This window comes from Chenopodium album, chromosome 4, assembly GCF_948465745.1.
Source record: "Chenopodium album chromosome 4, dcCheAlbu1.1, whole genome shotgun sequence".
Classification (NCBI taxonomy): Eukaryota; Viridiplantae; Streptophyta; class Magnoliopsida; order Caryophyllales; family Amaranthaceae; genus Chenopodium; species Chenopodium album.
This window is the reverse complement of record NC_137837.1, coordinates 11,064,393-11,086,663: the sequence shown is the minus strand read 5'-3', so window position 1 is coordinate 11,086,663 and position 22,271 is coordinate 11,064,393. Positions and strand designations below refer to the sequence as shown.

Below are 22,271 nucleotides of genomic sequence, written 5' to 3'. Positions count from 1 at the left end.
GGTACCTTGATCCTTGTACTACCTTAGAATGAATTCATGTACCAAAAATGTATTGTTTGATTTCTCATAAAATTCTCATAAACAAAAACAAAAAAAGTTTCTAAGAGTAGAAGATTGTTTAAAAAGCTTCATAACTTCACAACATTTTGGTCATACAATTGCTTAAATCTTAGCAAAACAAGTATAAATCTCACATTAACAGCCACCTTCTATTACAATTGTGGAAGCAAAACCACTGCACCAACATTATTTACCAAATATGCAACTTAACCATTTATGCTTCACCTACAACCAAACAAAATAATACAATCAAATTCATAATCTACAATATGAACTAAATTACTGTATTAAGTAAATTATGATAGTACAAGTCTTACCGAAGTATGTTGTTGATTATTCTGATTTTGTTGCTGCTTTTGCTTTTGCTTGCCTTGGTTGTTCTGATTAGGACTCTGATTAGTGCCCGAAGCGCCAGCATTAGTCTTATCATTTTTCTTTTGGTCTCTGGCTGTGTTAAAGATCACTGTAAAACCTTCAGCTGATTGAGGATTGTTCACGTCCCATTCTCCGAATTTTGGCAAGGATCGGTTTCCTGTATTATTGCTTGCTTTCTACAGCATAATTTTTATACATAGCAAGATATTAGAATTATAACTAATAGTTATTCTAAACGAACAAGAGTAGAGTTATTGAAAAGCCTTCCTATAAGTTGTGCCAAGAAGCTATTAAGTTCTTCATAGTGTGTATAATCACGACTCACAAATAATGTGACAACAATTGAAGTAAGAGAGCCGAATCAGCATGGTCAATCATCATATAAGCTCATTCCAAGCCATCTCATTATTAAAAACCACATAATCACGTATATAGAACAAGTTGATTCTGGTGAGTTCTTAAATCAGCTTACAACGCACGTGTGTGAATCTCATTACGCCTATCTAGAGACTAGGTTAATTAAGACAACACACGTGTGTTAAACATGTAGGTCAAAGTAAAAGTAAAATAAAATCACAACATTTTAAATACCTTAAATGTAAATATTTAATCTTTATTGTTACAAAGTTTACATATTAGATAAGGCCATTAAAAGCCGCCTTTTACAATTAAGTTATTACAACACTCGTAGACACAACAATAATTTATGACACTATAGGTACAAGAGAACGTTTAAGGGATAAACATCGCGATCATTCAAAGTTTAGAAAAGCATGCATGGACATCAAAATTTTCCTCATAGTTATATACAAACACCTAAAACAAATTCTATAGCACAAAAACAAACGAGTATAAAACAATACTAATATATGGTTTATAGAGAAAAAGGAGAATAATCTTACCGAAGGCATGAAAGATGATTGTAGGAGCTCTAAAAAATTATGAGAAACAAATTGAAGAAGTTTTTTCTTCAAGTTATTGGAAAACTAAGAAGCTAAGACAAGAGAAATATGACAACCAAAAACAGGAAGAACAAGTTGAAGTATGAAGAAAAAAATAAACACGTACATAAGATGTGGAATGCACGTTGTAATTTGCGTAGTTGTCAAACCCAAAAATAATTATATTTTAGTTATTGACATTTTCTTAATTTTAATTGGCCGTTTGATAATTTCTTAGAATTGTCAAAGAGCCGTTTGGAATCTAGGGTAGTCCATAAAGGGATAACAATGATCATAACATAAGCCTTCAGCTTAAAAATTAACTTTGTCAATCAATAAGCCGTATAATGTTCATATTTAATAATTAATGCATGTATACTATATAGTTGATGTGAATCACGTCAAAAAAGAAATTACATATTTACATTGACTATAGACCTGTATATAGTGTATTAATTTTGGCTACTCGTTTGATACATAGGTAGTTTTAAATGATTATTCAAAAAAAAAAAAAAAAAAAAAAAAAAAAAAGTAGATTTAAATGACACACTAATGTGATGAATGAATTTAGATGTAATATTGTACATGAAATTGTCATTATTTTATTTTGGTGTGGTGAAAGCAACAAGGGAAAATATCATGAATTGAGATGTAATATTGTACATGAAATTATCATTATTTTATTGTGATGTGGAGAAAACAATAAGGGCAAATATCATGGACGGATTTGATTAAGGGCTTGTTCTCTTACGTTGAAATTCAGTTCACTTCAGTTCAGCTCTTAATTTCCTTCTCTTATAAAATATTCATTTCAGTTCAGTTCAATTCAGCTGAGTTCAGTCAATGAGAACAGACCCTAAGTCTTGAGTACCACCAATCAAGGTATCTAAATTGACACGCACCTCGGTCTTAAATGCAGTACATAATTCTAACCAAATAAAACAATTACAAATTTACGTGCAATAGTAAATCGTTTTAGTAGCTTAGTTTAGTTTCAACAATAAATATTTTAAATGTAAATTAAGGTATTTAAAAATTATTATATAATAATCATCGTATTTTGATATACTTATATATTAACCGAGTTGAGTTCATAGAAAGACCTTTTTTCTTTAGCTTTATTTATAAAAGTGAATTGAATAAGGTCATAATTAAGCTTAATCTTCTGTAGCTCATTTAATTATACTCCTTCCATCTCATAATATATACTGCTCATTTTTTTTTTTTAGAAAAACTTTAAAAACCTGACTGCAAATTCTCCAAAGTCATGATATACATTGTTAGATTCAACATCTCAATGTGTGACATTATGATATCAAATTTTATAGTTTTTGTTAATACGTAATCAATGATATTGATCAGATGGGTTGAAGACGGTACAAAATGAAATAGACAATAATATTTCCCTCCAACTAATCTTAACTACTAGCTCTTTTAATGAAGTCATTTGTTTAAATGTTTAATTATGTATAATTAGGAAAGCTATTGTTGTGAAATTCAATACTTCCTCTAATATCTTAAATTGTTATTAAGATACACATATATATACTAATTATGACCAAGATATAAATTTTTTTTTAATATATATATATATATATATATATATATATATATATATATATATATATATATATATATATATATATATATATATATATATATATATATATATAGGGGAGGGATCCGGTGAGAATAGGTTCATATGTGAGAATTCATACTTATATGAGAATTGATTTTAAATTTAGAACATGTGAGTAAAAGTTTAGAACATACGAATAAAAATTTAGAACATGTGTCTGAAATTAAAATTTAGAACATCTGAGTAATAATTTAGAACATCTATGTGAGTAATATGTTTAGAACATTTGATTTAAGAATTAGAACAAGTGATTAAAAATTTATAAAATATGCTTTATGAAATTTTAAACATATGAGTAAAATTTAGAACATCTAATTTAAGATTATGAACATGTGAATAAAAATTTAGAACAAACTGATATAGAATATAGAAAGTGTGAGTAAAAAATTTAGAACATATGAGTAAAAAAATAGAACATACGCTTTAAAATCTGGAACATATAATTAAAAATCTTATAACACACATTTTAAAATTTAGAACATATAAGTTAAAATTTTGGAACAAGTTATTTAAAATTTATGATATTAAACTTAACTAATTTATGGTTTAGAACATGTGAGTACTAAATTAGAACATTTGATTTAATTTAGAACACCTAAGGAAAAGTTTAGAACATTAGATTTAAAATTTAGAACATACGAGTAAAAATTTAGAACATAAAGAGTGTTCTCACATAAGAAAAATTTTCACGAGAGCCTCCCCCTATATATATATATATATATATATATATATATATATATATATATATATATATATATATATAATGTTTATTACGAAAATGTTTGGATTATTCAGTATATATTTTTTCAGTGTCATTGATGATTGATATATAATTCTTACGGATACTAGGTAGTTAGTTGACGCGCTCAATTTAGGCACAGATATTAAGGAGAAGAGAGAGAGTGAGATAAAATGATATATAAAGCAAGTGGGGTAGCTAGTAAATACTCCGTATAAATATGCAAGATATAAAACATACCCAAATAGGAAACATGTCAACTAAAAATAAACTTGCAAAAAAGAAATACGTGTCAACTAAAAAAACTAACGGAGGTAAGGGTCTGTTCATATTTACTTAATTTCAGTTCAGTTCAGCTCCAATCAGTTCAGTTCAGTTCAGCTCCAATCAGTTTAGTTGCTCACATTTACTTAATTTCAGTTCATTTCAGCTCCAATCAGTTTAGTTCAGTTCAGTTCAGCTCCAATCAGTTCACTTCAGTTCAGCTCTTAATTTCTCTCTCTCATAAAATATTCATTACAGCTTAGTTCAGTTCAGTTCAATTCAGCTCCAATCAGTTCAGTTCAGTTCAGCTCAGTTTAGTAAATGTGAACAGACCCTTAATTTCTCTCTCTCATAAAATATACATTTCAGCTTAGTTCAGTTTAGTTCAGTTCAGCTCCAATCAGTTCATTTTAGTTCAGCTCTAATCAGTTCAGTTTAGTAAATGTGAACAGGCCCTAAGTATATATATATACAATTTTTTTTTTTTTTTGAAAACTATATACGTTAACTATTATTTGCAACAAAGGAATATTATACATCTCACAAATAATACCTCTTTGTTGCAAATAATAGTTAACGGAGGTAGTACATTAATATTTAATGGTTAAAGTTGTGTGCTAATAATTTATGTGAAGATCAAATTGAGAATTGGAAAAAAAAATAATAAGAATAAAAAATTAATAAAAAAATTAAAGCGTAAAACAAGAAATATATATGGAAAGAAAAAAAAAAATTGAAAACAACAAATCATAGATACGTCTGTAAGAAAATTGGTTAACGCGACCCAAATAAAATCCGAACAACATATGATATGATAAGCTCATAAATTTGTAAGAAATAAGGAAATAAATCTTATACAAGCAATTAAAATCCAAAACAAAACCAAATTTCACCCTTAAAAACTTACCAAAATCGAGTTAACCGACCATAATAAAACCTTGATTGCCAAGTATTCTAAATTCTAATGTTCTATATAAATCCAACTTAACCTCATTATTGCTCATCTCAAAAAAAAACCCTACCTAATTACATTTGTTCATCTTAAACCCTAGCCTAATTACACTTACTCTCAAATAATCAGACAACAATGGCTGCTCATTACGTCGTTCTAGAAGGCGAGCACAACTGCATCAACCACGCTACCGGAGGTGACGATTACGACTTAAGCGTAGAAGAGCTTCGATTCCTTTGTCAAAAATACTACGACGAATACGACGCTGTTAGAGTAATTCTTCCTAATGAACAAGAAAAGGCTTTTTCTTACACAACCCCCGTTATTCAACCTGATCTTCCTCGACCTCCTAGTAGACGCCAACGTATATTAGGCCGAATTGTCAAGGAAGTTGTGTTGACTTCTTCGGAACAACAACAACCATGTTATAAGTCTTACTACACTACTGCTGAGGACAATCGTAATGTTGCTGTCGTCAACGACAACGACAACGACAACGACAACGATAACGATGACGATGATGATGTTAAAGAGCTTGGCGAGGAGGATATGGATGTAGATGATTATGATGATGATGATAATGGGGTGGACGAGGGCAAGGACGACGAGCGCGTCGAATCGAGTTTTGTTGTTGAATCCGTGGCTTCTAATGATTATGTTTCGGAAGATGATAGCATGGATGAAGATGATTCTGTTGCTGAATCAAAGTTCACAATATTCATTGTTAATTAGTTTATGAATTATGTTTTGGATTTTTTTTTTAATTTTGTGTGATTGAATTGTTTTACGAGGAGTTTAGGTTATTAATTTGTTACCTACTTGTTTTCTTTCCTTTGTTAAATTTGTTGCCCTAATTTTTGGGTATTGAAAATATGCTATTCAATAATTCAGCTTGCTTGATTTTTAATTGGTATATTACTTTATCAATTTCATTTTAGTTATCAATTTGTTTTAATTTCCGTTCTAATTTTGTCTGAAAATAGACTAGTTTTCAGCCTTTTAAAGATTAGTAGTAATAATAGTATTTACAATAATAAATTAAACTGTAAGAATACTAGTTCAATAATTAATAATAATGGTAGCAATTATCATTAAAGTTATAACATAATTCTTATAATTAATCTGATAAGTGATGGAAGTAAGATTTGAATTGAAAACATTTTACATTACTAAAAAATCGATCTCCAAGACTACAACTAAACAATAAGAGAAATAATTATTATCCAATATCGAAATTACTAATCACAGCTTCCTTAATAATATCTACACTTATTGTAATTTCGTTGAAAAAAGTTACGTTGCACTGCAAATTGAGGTGTGAAATTTGTTAATTAACTATATTAGAGTACGTACAAATAGCTTAACTGATAGATTATTAATGTTTAATGTCAAAAAATTTGCTAAATTTAAGATTTTCGGATTATATATACAAGTTTCAACATTGATATTATGATATGATTTGGTGAGTAATATCTTTAGGATCTGAATTAGTGAATCAAATCTTTAGGGTATTATAAGTTAAGTATTTACACGGGATGTTGTAATTTGTTAAGCATTAGGATTATTTCGTACGTGATAATTGATATACCCCAGGATATTCTAACTCGTCACTTATTTCTTATATATACACATCAGGTTTTTTTTTTTTTTTTTTTACTTCGTATATCATAGGCGGACCTAGTGGGTGGCCTACCCGGGCCTTGGCCCCCCTATGCCCAGATTTTGATACATATAAATAAAAAATATTGTGTAAATTATATAAATTTTATAGTTGGTTTAGTTGGTTAGTTAGTTGATGTAAAGATGTGGAAAGGTAAGGGTTCAATTCCCCCTTATTTTCCCATTCAAAACTACTGAAAGATTATGATCGTTGCCATTTCATTGATTAGCATGGAGTATAAATATACAAAGTATCGAGATAAACTCGGCAACCGTTAGCTGTATTCTAGGCTAGGATTATGCTAAGAGATATACACTTGCTAAACAGATTATATACAATAATACAAAGTGGAAGAATTTATTTGGAATATATTCTAACAACTACCCTATAAAAAGCCTATTTTGTGAATAATTGTATATGTCCAAAAAAATAATTGTATAAGTCGAGACGAATCTAACAAGATCTCAAATGACTATATTTTTACTTAGTTATAAATCGGTAAAGTTAATCAAAGTGCAACACATCAATAGTGTAAAAGTCAAACTGTTGCAACTTGCAACTATAAAAAAACCGGAGGAAGTACTATCGTTTTACTTATTCGTATCCGTTCGTAGAGCTCACATGTTTGTTTCTTCTGCATCGTATTATTCTTATCCCCCAACCACGATGAAATACCTAAGAACCCTTTATTGGACAATTACTCACCAAAGTCTAACATGTAATTTTTTGAGTAATTTTTGTAATTTATTTGCAATATATGGTTTTAGGGTTTTTAATTTTCTTTATTTGAAATAAAGGGTTTTTAATTTTCTTAAATTATCATAATTGGGGATTTAGGCCATGTTTTGTTCACCTTATTTCCACTTATTTTAAGGTTAATAAGTTCAAATAAGGGTTAATAAATTCATATAAGATAAGTTCAAATAAGTTGTGACAAGGATTAATCAAATTTAACCAAATTTAATTTATAACTAAAATAAGTTTTAATAAGGGCTAATAAAATAAGCTCAGATGAGTAAAAATCAGGTGAATAGAACACACGTTTAATTTAGGTATTAGGGTTTCAATTGAATTAGGGGTTTTGTATTTAGAGCTTTTGTATACAATTCATTTTTCTTTCTTTCTCTTTTTTTTCCTTTTTTTTTTTTTTTTTTTTTTTTGGCCTAATCTTGATCTGATTTTCAAAGGTAGAATATCCAATTCAATGGGTTTTTGGGTATGTAAATGCTATGATACTGCATCCGGTAGAACGGAATGTAAACTTTTCAAATGGGTTGATGAAGAAATTTTAGAATGGCATAGGGTTATTACAAATCAACTGGTGCTAAGTTAGTCAAAAGAAAGAAATTTAGAGCTGTATAATTCGCTTAGGTTTGAGGAAGATGGTGAAAAGTGAAGGAAACTGGAGTAAAATTGAATGATAAAGGAAGATAATAAAATTGAAGTAAATTGGGAATAAAACACAAATGTGGACTCCACAAACGGCAAAAATGGACAAAATTTGTAAAAGAGTAGTACTTGACAAAGTTTTGGCAATTATAGCCTTGTAGGAAGTTGTTTACGATCCAAAAAAAAAAAAAAAAAAACGAATAATTATTCACAAAATACGCCTTTTTTTAATTTTATAGGGTAGTTTGATAAAATTTCCTAAATATACTAGGTAAAAATTAAAAATAAAATAAAATCACATACTAGTACATACAAGATCTAGTTACTCGTAAGAGTCGTAACATAACTTGCATGAAGAAAATGCTTGTAAAAAGTAAAACTGTATATCAAGATCTAGACCCAAAATCTGCCTGTATTATATATACTCAGAGGTTGATGACCCAAAAGAAGTGTAAAGTACACTATTCTGGAAGCATTACACAGACAGCAACAACAGACAGTAAAAGGTTCCGAAATCTGGCGAATCGACATAATAATACCAGAAATGGCAGTTGAAGCTTTGTCTTCTCTTACAAAACCATATTCTTGGACAAACATATTCCTACAAAGTTATATGGTTGAATCATATTGACAAATGTCTCAGTCCTTGAAGAAAAGGGCATGTCAAAGAAATGTATGGTCAATAGAGTTGGAAAATTGGTCGAGTTAGCAGCTCAGCCAGACAGCAAGAGTCCCACTCAGCCATTACTCAAGGCAGTAGTTGGATACATCAAGGGCAAAGGTCCCTTTCCAAGAGCTGTTGAGCTTTTGTACTGTTACGTTCCTGCCACACATGAAACAGAGAGGATCAGTAATAAATCTATAGTGACCTCCTTGGTATCGTTACCATGGAGCTAGTCTTGGGTAAAATTGTCTCACGTTAATTTATTGTGACATGTTTAAAAGTTACAGCCCAAAATTGTATAGGTTACAACTCAAAAACAAGGGTGAAAAAATCACGCTAATTGTGAAATTGTCTTGTACAAGATTTTGCCATGAATGTCTAAAGTTTATTAGACTGGAATATACAGTGATTTCCAGTGCCAACTTCCAAGAATAACAAGGTTTCTCATGATAAGTCAATAATTATACAAGCTCATATAATGTATCAAAATCTAACTACTAATACTGCCTTAAAAAAAAAACAAGAAAAAATTTCAAGAGCATGGAGAGCATCACATAAAAAATGATGTAATGTGTTCAATTCAATACCAAATTTAAGAATGTTGAAAAAAAATACTCTTAATAATAATCCTAGTACTCAGAACAATATTATATTAGAGCTTTACTTTCAATACTTAGTGTATTACAGTGATTAAGATAGAAACCTTTCCCTGTAAAAAAAATAAGTTTTCAAAACTGGAAATATAGTGGTTCTAGTACCAAATTTCAAGATTAACAAGATTACATTAAAATAACCATCCAAGCTCTCATATATAGACCTAATTAAGAGAATATAAAACTAACAATTTACTCATCAAGCCGAGGAGTTTATATGCAAAATTTTAATGTAAGCAATTTTACAAAGGCTTCTGACTTTTGTTCTTCAAATCTTCACCTTCATTTCACCAACTTACCTCAACTTAACAGCAGACGGAGTACTGCACACTAGATGCAATTGATTTTAATGGTTCTCCATTAATTTGAACTTCTAACTTTATTGAGGAGGATGAAGATGTATGCAGTCTTTTAGTCCTACAAAGCACCGAAGCAGCAGAGTTAAAGATGGCTGAAGAATCAGAAGAACTACACATAGATCGGATTCTTTTCAATGGAAGACAATCCTGCTCCATACAAATTTATAGTAAGCCATAAGCAAACAAGCAGTACAAAGTAATGACAGCATCAACCAAGCCTGAAATTTTAGCAATAATGAAAGCAGAACCCTTCAACATATGTAGTTCAAGCAACTTGGGTAAATGCACACTTGCACAGTATCAGCAAAGGCTTCAACTAAAAGAATCTTTAACATGCCTCAGCATGTATTTCATTCATCAACACTTCTAAGATATTACAAGAAGATTAAATACTAGATATTTGTCCACTCAAATTCTACTGAACTTAGACTTCAAAACTACTTGAAACAGAGCCACTTCTGAATATATGATTCCACTATTAGCTATTTCCATCACAATTACACCTCCTTTTTGGGAATGAAATATGATTAGAATAATGAAATTTTCAGTCTGAAACCAAAGCAGATGTCATTTACATGTTCCCAATTCCCATGTATCAAAACATTGTTATCATTGGTAGACGCTTCTATAGCAAAAGTCTGATTGCAAAAACAGCATGCAAGCTATAAAACTTGATTATGCTAATTTTAGTGTACAAGGTACAAACTCCTATTGGTTGAAGTAATGTCATGAATCCAAGATCTGAGAGTCTTAAGATTATTTGAATCTCACTGATTCAGCTCTATCTGAAACCCACAAGATAACTGTGGTCAAATTGCCAAATTTATCTGGTAAATCTAAAATTACAAGGCAGTTGCAATAATTTTATTTTTTTAATAGTCAACATGTGAGAAAGTATACTAACTTCTTTTAACAATACAAGGGATGTATTAATTTTAGCATGAAGAGTCGCAAGATTAATTACACCTGATTTGTAACAAATAGATACAGGTAGAAAACTAACATTTTGGCATTTATAGGGGGGCTCATAAAAGCAGGGTAACAATAGCAATTTTATGGACCATTTTACAAACTAACTTTTGTCAGTGATAAGGGCACAATTTTCCTTAAATGTTCTCTATACTTAAGGCTGCAAACAGGCCTAACCCAGCCTCCCCTCTTTTTTTAAAGATGAGGTTGGGATTTCTCCATTCACCAGAAAAGCATACAGGATTTAAATACAAGAAAAACCATGTGGTACCAACCTACTGATGGGCAGACAGTAACAAGCAGTTTACTTATGTTAATAGCAATCCTCAAAACCTAAAGATCACTACGTAGTAAATGAACTGTTTGAAATTTCAAAATCAGAGATCAAAGGGTGTGAAGATAGACATGTCGTAGGGAATTAGAAGAAAACAAAAGGAAGATTCTCTTTGTCTAGGTATTTTCACGAAAAGAGAATCTTTGTCAAAGAAGCAAAAACAGATGGATGCTATAGCCTCCTAATTTTCACAGGATAGCCAAGTCATAAGGATTTGTAAATGACAGATGCAACTAAACACTTCATGAGCAGAAAGGGTAAATTGCAGAAGGTAAATATAAAATTCTAGAGTAAATGAAAGAATCCTTTGATGTATTGACCATTCGATAGGGATGAATATCAGCACACTATGAGAGATTCAACCCTTTAAGGCACTCCCTAATCAAACTCTATAGTCAAAATATGGAGAATCCCGCTAATTGGATAGGAGGTTATCTTGATGCCAGGTAGGCTGTCAAAGAAATAACCATATAGGCAAACAAAGTTGAATGCATAATGTTGACAGCAGCATAGAATAGTCACATGCCAAAACTATAACTATTAAAAATTTAGTATCCAGAATTAAAAGCAATACCAGGTGACAGCAAGTATTCATTCAGCTTTGATGCAGCAGACTGGGACTTGGCGCTGATCTCCACCTGTTTCCTCTTTAAACTTGTTGAACCAGGAAAGCGGCGGCAGAAGGGTCACCTAAATTAAGGAAATCGCTTCATTGTGTGGCCCACTGCCCTCAGATCAATGTCTACAAATACCATCAACTATAGTCAATAAGAATCAAAGATAATGCTACGACATCATTGCTGAATCATAGTGAGATGCTTTAATTTAAACACGAATTCTACTCAAATGGCATGTTATGATGCCCCATACATGTAAATATACAAGATGCTTATGCTTATAAAAAGCTTCTGGTGTCAACATATACCACATATTAAAAGGAGTTAGTTAAAAGATGTGAATAAGTTCCAAAACAGAAAAACATTAAAGTGACAGTAAGAATCAGTTTGAAATAAAAGGAATACAAGTTAATATTATATAATCCAAAATAACTAATACATAATAACTAACTTTTATTATGTACTTTGACCTCAATGCCAAAGGTACTCACCAAGTTCAAAACAGTAATAGTTGAACTTCTACGAAAACATGAAGCATAATTTAAATGTTAAGCCAACAAAACAGAATTCTCAGTGGAATCTATAGCTAGCATAATTTCTTGACAGGTTCTAAAAACTTATAATTTACAGTCAGCCAGTCACAGAGATATACCAATTACCTGATGCACCATAAGCTATGATCTTCCACAGTCACGAAAAACATAACCCCAGCTGCATTGTACATGTACAAGTAGAATAGCTACCAACAAGTCATGCAAATTGCAAACTATAGGATGCCACCATCACCAGACAGCCCAAAATATGACACACCAATATTGCAATGTGCCCATCCCTGCAGGAAAACAAAGTAGGTAACATTTTTTTAAAAAAAATAAAAGGCATTTGATAGAAGATAACAGCAATTTTTGTTTCTGCTAAATGAGATCAAGGATATTCCACCTTGGAATCTTCTCGCTTGAAGCTTATCTAAGAACCTGCAGAAGGAGGAGTTTATCTCTCACACACAAATCAAATGTTCACTTGATAAACTAACATGAAAGAGAAGAAGCTAACTAGACATATCACAAACAAGTGTCATGCTTTCTGTATGTGAGGCATACAGAACAAGAGATACAACTCATACAAGTATGCAACTGAGATACAATTGAAATCATCTTCATCTGATCCGCTAAAGCAGCAGAATATTGCGTAAAAACTAAAGAGAATATTGGACAGAGGAATTTACAAAGGCAACAAAAATCACTTTGATCTATTTAGTTTGTCTTCCTTTTCCACAAAAAGGATGGGAAGACAAAGGAAAACCAATTATATAAAAATTATGGTGTAGTTCCATCACAGAGAAAGGTAAATGGACACTCCCTAATGTATCTCTGTTAGCACTTAGCACTCAACAAAGAATCCTTAAATCTCACTATTCTTGCTTCCAGGCATACAAAATCAAAGAGAAACCAAGTTGGTGCGATTGAGAATCTCGAATTCTTTGCGAAGCTGACCAATGCAATACACTAGGATCACAAAGAGGTTGGCTAGCCCATATCTTCTCAGCCGAAAGACTAGTTCTGAACATAAAAACTGCACTTCCAGGGGATGTACTGAAAAGCCAATTATGCACATCCCAGAAAACTTCAACAGGGAGGCCATCAATCAGGATAGTGTGATTACCCCTGAACTTCCAACGAAGCCGCTTGACCTGCATCACATTTTTGGTATCCACACGGACAATCAAGCACGGGTCGTTAGTGCTAAAGGTATCACACTCAATCATGAGATCGTGCACAGGACCGTTTTCGCTAAACTTAGCCTTTGCATAGAATACCTTCTTCCCATAAACATGTTCCCTCTTAGCAATGAAAACAGCAGTACTAGGAACTTGTGTAGCATTAGTCTTTTTAAAAGCTTCCTTCCTCATATCTCCAAGAAGAAGAATCATTTGCTTATCACACACAATTGCCAAGTAAAAACCCTCCAAAGGCTCAGGTCCAGATCCAAATTTTGCTGATGAAAGGTCCCAATATATATCAATATTACTAGACTCAACATCTAAACTTTTAGACCCTTTTCTCTTAGAAAACAACCATGGCTTAACATCAACCTTACACAAACATTGATTGCTTGAATCATCAATTCCAACACTTAGACCTTGCCCCATCAAATTCTTACTCCATGTAACTGTAATTACACATGACCTCCCTCGAAATCGACATTGGTATACACAAGTTACCAGATTTTGAGCAGTTTTATTACCAGATGATGATGAAGAATCCGAAATTTGCACAGCATTTTCCCCAAAACAAGATGGGAAATCCCTCATTTTGATGAAAAAACTCCCTCCAAACCCCAAAATTCAAAATTCTCTCTTTTAAGCCTTTTCACAAACACTTGATGTGCCTATCAAAACCCACATCAAAAATCACCCAATTACAACTAAATTCATCACAAAAAAAAAAACACATTGAATACAATTATACAAAACTAAAGAATTCTGTACTTCAGAAACGTACCTTAGTTCATCTTGAAAACGTCACCCAGAAAAACAAAATTCAGTAAAAACCCAGAAACGCTTTCAAACAAATGAATTAATACCTCGATTAAATCATGTGTTCAGAGCAAAAATAAATGTTTTTTTTTTTTTTTTTTTTTTTTGCAGGAAACTGAAACAAATCTGGACTTTAGATGGAGTGAGTGAGAGAAAGAGAAAATGAAGAGAGAGAAAAAGAAAGGGACCAGGAAAGATTAGAGACAAATTTAGAGAATGTAATTTGTAAAAAAAAAAAATTAAAATTAAAATTGAGAATTTAAGCAGACAAAAAAACTAAAAAAGGACAGCAGTCTACTGTCGAATTTAGCTCTTGTGACTGCAAACAGTCTCACCCAAAAGGAAAGTATTACATGCCCAAGATACAATTATTTACTAAAGATAAAAAAAAAGGTAGGTCAATACTCGATATTGGACCTACGGTTTTATTGTGCTCTTTTATCGTATTATTATGTCACACCGATGTATTAAACGATTTAACGTTTGAAGTGTTTGTAAGGGTTTGGGATAATCCGACAATGTTGGGTAGGTTAATGGTAGAGTTACGGTTTTATTGTGCTCTTTTACCGTGTTATTTGTCTACTTGAAGTAATAAACGGAAGAACAATCAAAGTGATTGTGGTACAAGGGAAGGTTAAGAACGTGATTAAGGTGGTCGGTTTAATTATTTGTATTGTAATTAAAGAAAAGGATGGGTCCTTAAGGAAAAATAATGGAGAGGACTATGGATAGAATTAATATATTAAGATAGTTGAAAATGTGGAATACTAGTATTGTAGGGCAAAAAGACTAGTTAGCTGGGTATGGCTGTAAAGGCTGGCTAATGAATACTATTGTGAAAGAGAAAGTGAAAGAAGAAATGAAAGGTGTGCTTGATATTCCATTTCTTACCTAGATTCTCTCTCCTATTGGACACAACCACATGTAATAGAGCCAAGAATCCAGTTGAGAATTTGCCAATATGACTCACTTTATTAAGAAATTTAATCAAAATTACCTTTTACTTATAAATTCTCAAAAAAAAAATTGATAAAATAAATTTATAGAGAATTTTATGGAAATTTTTTTTTTTTTGTTTTCATTTTATGGTTTGTCATCATACCCAATTTAGATTTTGATATTTTTGGTTTTGCATGTTTTGTCCTATCACTTTTGAAGTATAACTATGAGATTTTCCTAAATTAATCAATTTTATTTAATTTTATGTTTTTGTATACCGACATCCAAACAAGTTAAATCTAAATACACTACATGATTATATACGGAGTATCATAGAGAGTGATGGATAGCTCAAGTGGTTAGAGCTTCCCTCCCAATTTCAGGAGATCCTGGGATCAATTCTCACCCCCGCCCTTGTGGCTCTCTAAACACCAAAAAAAAAAAAAATATACGGAGTATCATATTTATACAATTTATTTATAAATTTATTCCTTCAAGTTTTAGTTTTTGAATACACTATCAAGTATGTAACGAGTATGAATTTGACAAGGTTGGGTGTGTGAATAATAGAAGTTATTCCGATTAATTTAATTAGTCAAATATTTTTATTTTGTGTTTGGGGTAAATAAGGATTATTATTCCATATATCTTAGTATCTTAGTGGTGTTTGTGTGTCTATCCGTTTGTAAAGACCAACTGTAATTCTTATTGAGTAAAAACTCTTGATTGGAAATTTGGAATAAATGACATGCATTATCAATTATGGTGAGGAAATTAACTTGACCAATCGAAGTTACCTATCTTCAACTCTTTTGGCCTTTTGTTTGCCTAAAGCAAGCACAATTACACAAATGGCGCACAAATTATAGGGCTAGTAATGTGTTGCTTACGTACTTGTTAGCAATAAATCTAAAGTTTTAATATATTAAATAAATACTTCTTATATTACCTCCGCTCCAAATTACTCGCAACTTTGGGGTATTATTTGTGAGATATAAAATATTCCAAAGTTGCGAGTAATTTGGACCGGAAGTAGTATTATTAGTTATGATGAGTCTTACAACTTACAAGAGTTACAACCCTACAATACTTTATAATATTGTTCTTTTAACCTGAAATAAAATACTATTCAAGTCATAATATTGTTCTTTTAACCTGAAATAAAATACTATTCAAATCTGATAATTCGGATTATTAACGTTTGATTCATTTTAAAAGATTTGATTTTTTAAATAGTATAACCCATTAATATGATTCGAAGTACTAAGTATAATTTTACATTGTAAAGACGTAAATCTTTAGTTATTTTCTTCCAATATATTCATATCTATTTTAATAATACTATTTTTGTCAAGATAATACGGCCTTATACAAATATTTAAGTTATTCAAGCCCCATCATCAAGGCATACCAAAAAACCAAGAGATCGAGCAATGTTTATTGTTTACATCATCAATAGACATTAGAGGTTCAAATCTTGTTGGCGACGGCTATATTCAAGTCATAATTAGGTTCCTCGTACTAGAACATTGATTATTTTACATTACCAAACCTCTAGATTATTAATGAATAACGTGAATGCAGTGTATGGCTTCATGGTGAATTTTGTATTGTATTGGAATCATATGTCATCTAATATGACATCCCATCATATAAGATCCCATATAATAGTAACTACAATATTAATTAAATACTTCGTAGTTTATTGCATATGGTACGACGTACGTATAATTTGTTATATTAAATTATGGTTTTGGTAGGCCAAAAAATGGGGTACGATTTGGATACTTAAAGTTGTTGTACTTGTACAAGGTGTACAAATTTGGCTTCAAATCAAAAAAAATTGTTTCATTTGAATTAGCTTTTTAGCAAAAATATTTGTTCTCAAATAATTAATGTTTCTAATATGATGCTTCTTCTTCAAGTTAGATTAAAGTAGATCAAGACAATTAAACGTAAGGTACACGTACTATATTAGTAGTGACTAAAGGCCTAATAGTGTAGTAAAGTCCAATTAATTCATAGCATATGGAAATTTTTTCCAAATCATGCTTTTGACCAATTTTAGATGTTTTGTTACAATTACAACATTGCACGAAAATGTTGGCAAGGGTGAAGAGTGGGTAATGTTGTGTCAATAACTCAATACTAGCATGTTTTGTTCCAAATTCTAATAATTTTTTATTAAAGATCTGTATATCAAAACAAGTGCAATACACACAAAGTAAAGTATGTATTGCCTATTCATTTACTAATTTAAATTTAGTCATTGGACCGGGTAATACCTTGACTCATCAAATTTATAAGTTTGATCAAAATTAATTAAGAATGGTTGATGTTGAACAATATTAATAAGTGAATGAAAATATAATAATTTTTGTCATCATTCATTAATATACATAAGGCAGCTATATCAAATTTATTTAGAGGGTTATATATATGAAGAGTTTTTCAAGTAAATTAAACATTATTATAGTGAATTAAAGCTACGACAATGAATAGTTTTTATTTTAAATTTCACCAAAAAAAATGAAGAGTTTTTTTTATAGAAACTAAACATATTACTACAATTTAATGTGGTGAGAGAAGGATGATGACACATATATTGATGAGAAGGTATTGCGTCTGTTTGACTAACGAAATGTTCCGTCAGCCCGGACTGACAAAATGCGGATTTTGATATCCTCAATTAGCTTAATGATATCCTCTATTGGTTGTATGATATCATCCGCTGATATCCTCTACTGGCCGGATGATATCTTCTATTAGTTGGATGATATACTCTACTGGTTATATGATATATCATGGCTGGATGATATCATATAGCTAATAGAGAATACCATCTAGTCATGATATCATATAGCCAATAGAGGATATCATTCAGCCAATAAAGGATATCATAGACACAATCATAAAGGATATCATAGACACAATCATAAAGGATATCATATAGCCAATAGAGGATATCATCCAACCATGATATCATATAGCCAATAAAGAATATCATTCAGCCAATAGAGGATATATATCATCCAGCCAGTAGATATATAATCCAGCTAATTGAGGATATCATCTAGCCAGTAGAGGACATCATCCAGCCATTAGATATATCATCAAGCTAATTGAGGATATCATCTAGCCAGTAGAGGATATCATCCAGCCAGTAGATGATATCATCCATCCAATTAAGGATATCAAAATCCGCATTTCATTAGTCCGGACTGGCACAGTAGTTTGTACATATAGATTGATATATGGCACCAAATCATATTGAAGGAAGGGTGACACATGGCGTTAGCGCGCATGTTCCTATACTACCTCCGTTAAATGTTTTCCGCAACTTTGGGAGGGTTTGCAGTTCACAAAGCAAAATTTGATAATAGTGATTAATGTATTCTAAGGGTATGTAATTAAGGTGGAGAGAGAATATTTGGATGATTAATTAACCACCCACTACCACCCCTAAGACCAGCCAACACCACCGCGGTACCGCCTTCACCAACACCACCACCGCGGCATCGCCTTCACCAACACCACCGCTGCCTTCAACGCCGGCTTCACCACCACCACTACCATCCCCACGATACCACCACGAAACCCCCACCATTTTAGATCTGACGGAATTAACCACCACCACCATCACCATTCTCCCGAAACCCCCACGAAACCACCACCAGCCCCTAGATTTGATGGAAACCATCAAACCACCAACACCATTCTCACGAAACCACCACGAAACCCCCACAAAACCCCCACGAAACCACCATCAACCCAACGAAACCCCCACAAAACCCCCACGAAACCACCATCAACCCAACGAACCCCTCACAAAACCCCCACGACGAAACCCCCACAAAACCACCTTCAGCCCAACGAAACCCCCACAAAACCACCACCACCATTCTCACGAAAGCCCCCATAGATCGACGGAAACCCACTACGAAATAATCACCACCAATTCAACAAACCCATCAGGAATTCAATTTCTTGAAAGTTGAAGAGAGAGAGAACGAAAGAAGATCTAAAAAGATGATGAGAAATAATGATATGGAATGAGGAGAGAGAAAATATGGGGGTAGATGAAGTTGAAGATGAAGGTGGTTGGGGTAAAAATTGGGTGAGAGATTAGTGATTAATTAAATTTTGTTATAGTTAGTAAATTGTGTTTTAATTTTTTAAATGAGGGTAAAATTGACATTTGACTATTTTTTTTAACTAAAAGTGGAAAGAAATTTTTTTGTTGCACATAATGTTTAGCGGACAAAAATAGTAAAAGTTGCAGAAAACATTTAACAGAGGTAGTATATGAGTTTAGATAATATCATAGATGAACAAGATCTCGTAGTAGAATGCTAGATGTGTTAGATGCTCTAAGTTTGAAACTGGCCGGGTGAGGAGAAAAGCCCTATGCACTTCACCTTATTTTTGCTGAACTAAAGTTATTTTAACTGGATTGTTATTATTTTTGCTAAACTTAAAATATTCTTACTGAACTCAAATTAATTAATTTTATAAGATTGAAATTATTTGGGAAATTATCAATGATGACCCGGCCCTCAACTTGTGAGACACATAAATGGTGATGCTCTTAAAAATGAGTTATACGAAATGACCTTATTTAAGCATTTTATCCCACTTGTAACATTATTTTATTAAATTATTATTAAAACTAACTATGGTTATATATACATATATATAAACAAAAGAAATTAATCCACCACGAAACCAGCCACCCTCACCCTACCTCCACCATCCCCACCTGCTAGTAACTACCCCCCTTATGGTGACGCTACCCCAAGCTCCCCCCTCCCCCCCCCCCCCAGCGATGCTGCCCCAACTTCACCTCGACCACCGCCCACCCCAAACCCTAAACTCGCCCACGATGACCGTCCCTATCTCTCCTCCTCCTCAGATCACCACCAGCATCACCTCTCCCCTCTTCCTCACCTCAATCAGACACCCCCCACCCACTAAAACAAGATCCACACCACCATTAAACATAAGACCGCCTCGACCACCTCTTTTCCTCCCACCACATTCCACGAACCTCCCTTTTCTCTCTAAACCTCTCCTATGCCCAAATCTAAACTCGACCTATCCTCGACCACCACTCCTCCTCCAACCACAACCCACAACCTTCTCCCTCTCCTTTGTTCAGACCAAATTCAAACCCTGAACACCTCTCTCCTTTGATGACCTAGCCCTTCGATGTGGTACTAAAGTTTCAACTGAGGTGAGGTGGTAGGGTTAGGGTTTCGATAAGGTGGTAGCGGAGGTGGTGGTGGTTAATTTTAAAAAAAATTTAAAACAAATCTAATCATAGTTAATTTTAATTAACTATTTAATAAGGTTATAAGTAGGATAAAATTCTTAAACAATGTCATTTTGTGTAAGTCATTTTTAAAAGGGTCACCATTTCCATGTCTCACAAGTTGTGAGTCACCATTATTAATGATTCTATTTTATAGTATTTCTTATTTAAAGTTACTTATTTTTATTTTTACTAAATTAAACTTATTTTTTTCAAGGTAAAGACATGTGAATAGGGCCAAAATAAGTGATTATCTTTTATACGAGTAATATTCTTGTTATGTTAAGAGACTGTCCAAAAGCCTTTTATTGAGTTGATAAGCTGACACTATTATACAAGCAAATGCAAGTATACTCGTATTTGTACGTATGAAGTAGCGCGTGGGAGGAGTGGGACCACTAAAAAATACGAGAGGATGGAGGAGTATATAATCAATAATCAATAATCATGAAATTAGGATCTGGTGCTTGCTAATGCAAATGCTTGCTTTATGGTGTTAAGACGTGGTCTTCACGTGTAATTGTCTGTCTTCATCTGGCAAATGCCATGCGTTTTCTCCTACCAAGTTTACTATTTTTATTTTATTCCTCCACACATTTGTATCCCACTTACGAAGTATTTTTTTGCTTTGGGTGGTTTTTCAATTTTGAGTCAATTTTATGCTTAAGTTACCATAAATGGGTAGAGGTAAAATTCATTCAAATCCATCTTAAAATCTTATCTACTCATCATTAACATTTTTTAGGATAAAAGTTGATAAGTTTACACCTAAGTAAGTTTATTTTACGGCTAAAAAGTTCTACTATCGCCAAATTATTTAGTGCACCTCAGTGTATAATGTTTATGGTGTACCTAATCAAAATAACAATATATGGTTTTTGATTTTGAGCTATATGCTCTTTATGATTTTTTGAATAAAATGGATAAGTGTTTTGGGTCATATTACATGTTATTTAGGCTGTTCTTTTTAATTTTTTGAATAAAAATGAATAAGTGTTTTGGAATATGTTCCATGTTATTTGGGTTTGGATGTGGAAATTAGAAGTATTAATAGTGTTTTAAGTAAATTATGTGTGTGTGGTGGGGGGCTTTTGGCCTTTTAGGGTTGATGTCTCATTCAATTTCATGCATTTTAAGGAGAGAACATAAGAATAACTTCTAACCTAACTAATTTATCACAGTACATGTTTTGAAATTACTCATGAAGTCATGATACACAACTCATTTAATGAACTACTCATAACATATTTATAGAATATTTACGGGCTAGACCCCATAAATATTCTAGGCAAATTTGTCAAAAAAAAACCTTTTAAATGCACCATTTTGCGAGAAAAAACCTTTTAAAAGCTTTTTTGCAAAAAAAAACCTGAAGATTAATATTTTTTGTTGAAGACAACCTGTGCCTCTAATACACTTCATTAAGCTCTAATTTTTTCCTAATAACCCTCTAACTCTCACTTAATCATTTAATAATTAAATTAATTAAAAAAAATAAAAACTTAAACCACCATCCCTACCACGGTACCACCACCATCCCTACCACCAACAAAAATAAAAACTAAAACCACCATCCCTACCACCACTCCACCAGCCAACCACCATATCCCTTTCCCTTTCCCCCTCCCATGGAAGCAGCCCCCTTCCCCCCTCCCTAATCGAGCCGCCCTGAACCGCCGGCCGACCTTTCACCCTTTCCCCCTTACCAAACCCCCGCTACAACCCTCCCCCTTACCAGATCGGCGACGCGATGGAGAGGGTGAGAAAGAGGGGGGAAAGAGAGTGTGAGTCAAGGAGAACAGGGAGAAGAAGCGTGAGGCAAGTGTGCTCGGTGTTAGGGTTTAGGGAGGGGGTTGCAGCGGGGATAAGC

General features: G+C 32.5%; 1 protein-coding gene and 1 long non-coding RNA gene across 2 annotated transcripts; both read right to left on the bottom strand.

Moving 5' to 3' along the window:
- Positions 1–97: 97 nt before the first annotated feature.
- Positions 98–1,462, bottom strand: LOC145626666 (uncharacterized). Its single transcript, XR_014111051.1, has 3 exons — positions 1,338–1,462; positions 378–611; positions 98–285 (listed from the first exon to the last, which is right to left on the bottom strand). It is a non-coding gene; the product is annotated as an uncharacterized LOC145626666 (long non-coding RNA).
- Positions 1,463–12,784: 11,322 nt separating this feature from the next.
- LOC145628897 (uncharacterized) lies at positions 12,785–14,494 on the bottom strand. Its single transcript, XM_081681329.1, has 2 exons — positions 14,117–14,494; positions 12,785–14,003 (listed from the first exon to the last, which is right to left on the bottom strand). Exon 2 carries the CDS (start codon positions 13,924–13,926, stop codon positions 13,027–13,029), a length of 900 nt encoding a protein of 299 aa, XP_081537455.1. The 5' UTR covers positions 13,927–14,003; positions 14,117–14,494; the 3' UTR covers positions 12,785–13,026.
- Between the last annotated feature and the right edge of the window lie 7,777 nt (positions 14,495–22,271).

Bases quoted from the DNA above. Each gene is read 5' to 3' on its own strand.
- LOC145628897 (XM_081681329.1), bottom strand. From the start codon at position 13,926: ATGAGGGATTTCCCATCTTGTTTTGGGGAAAATGCTGTGCAAATTTCG.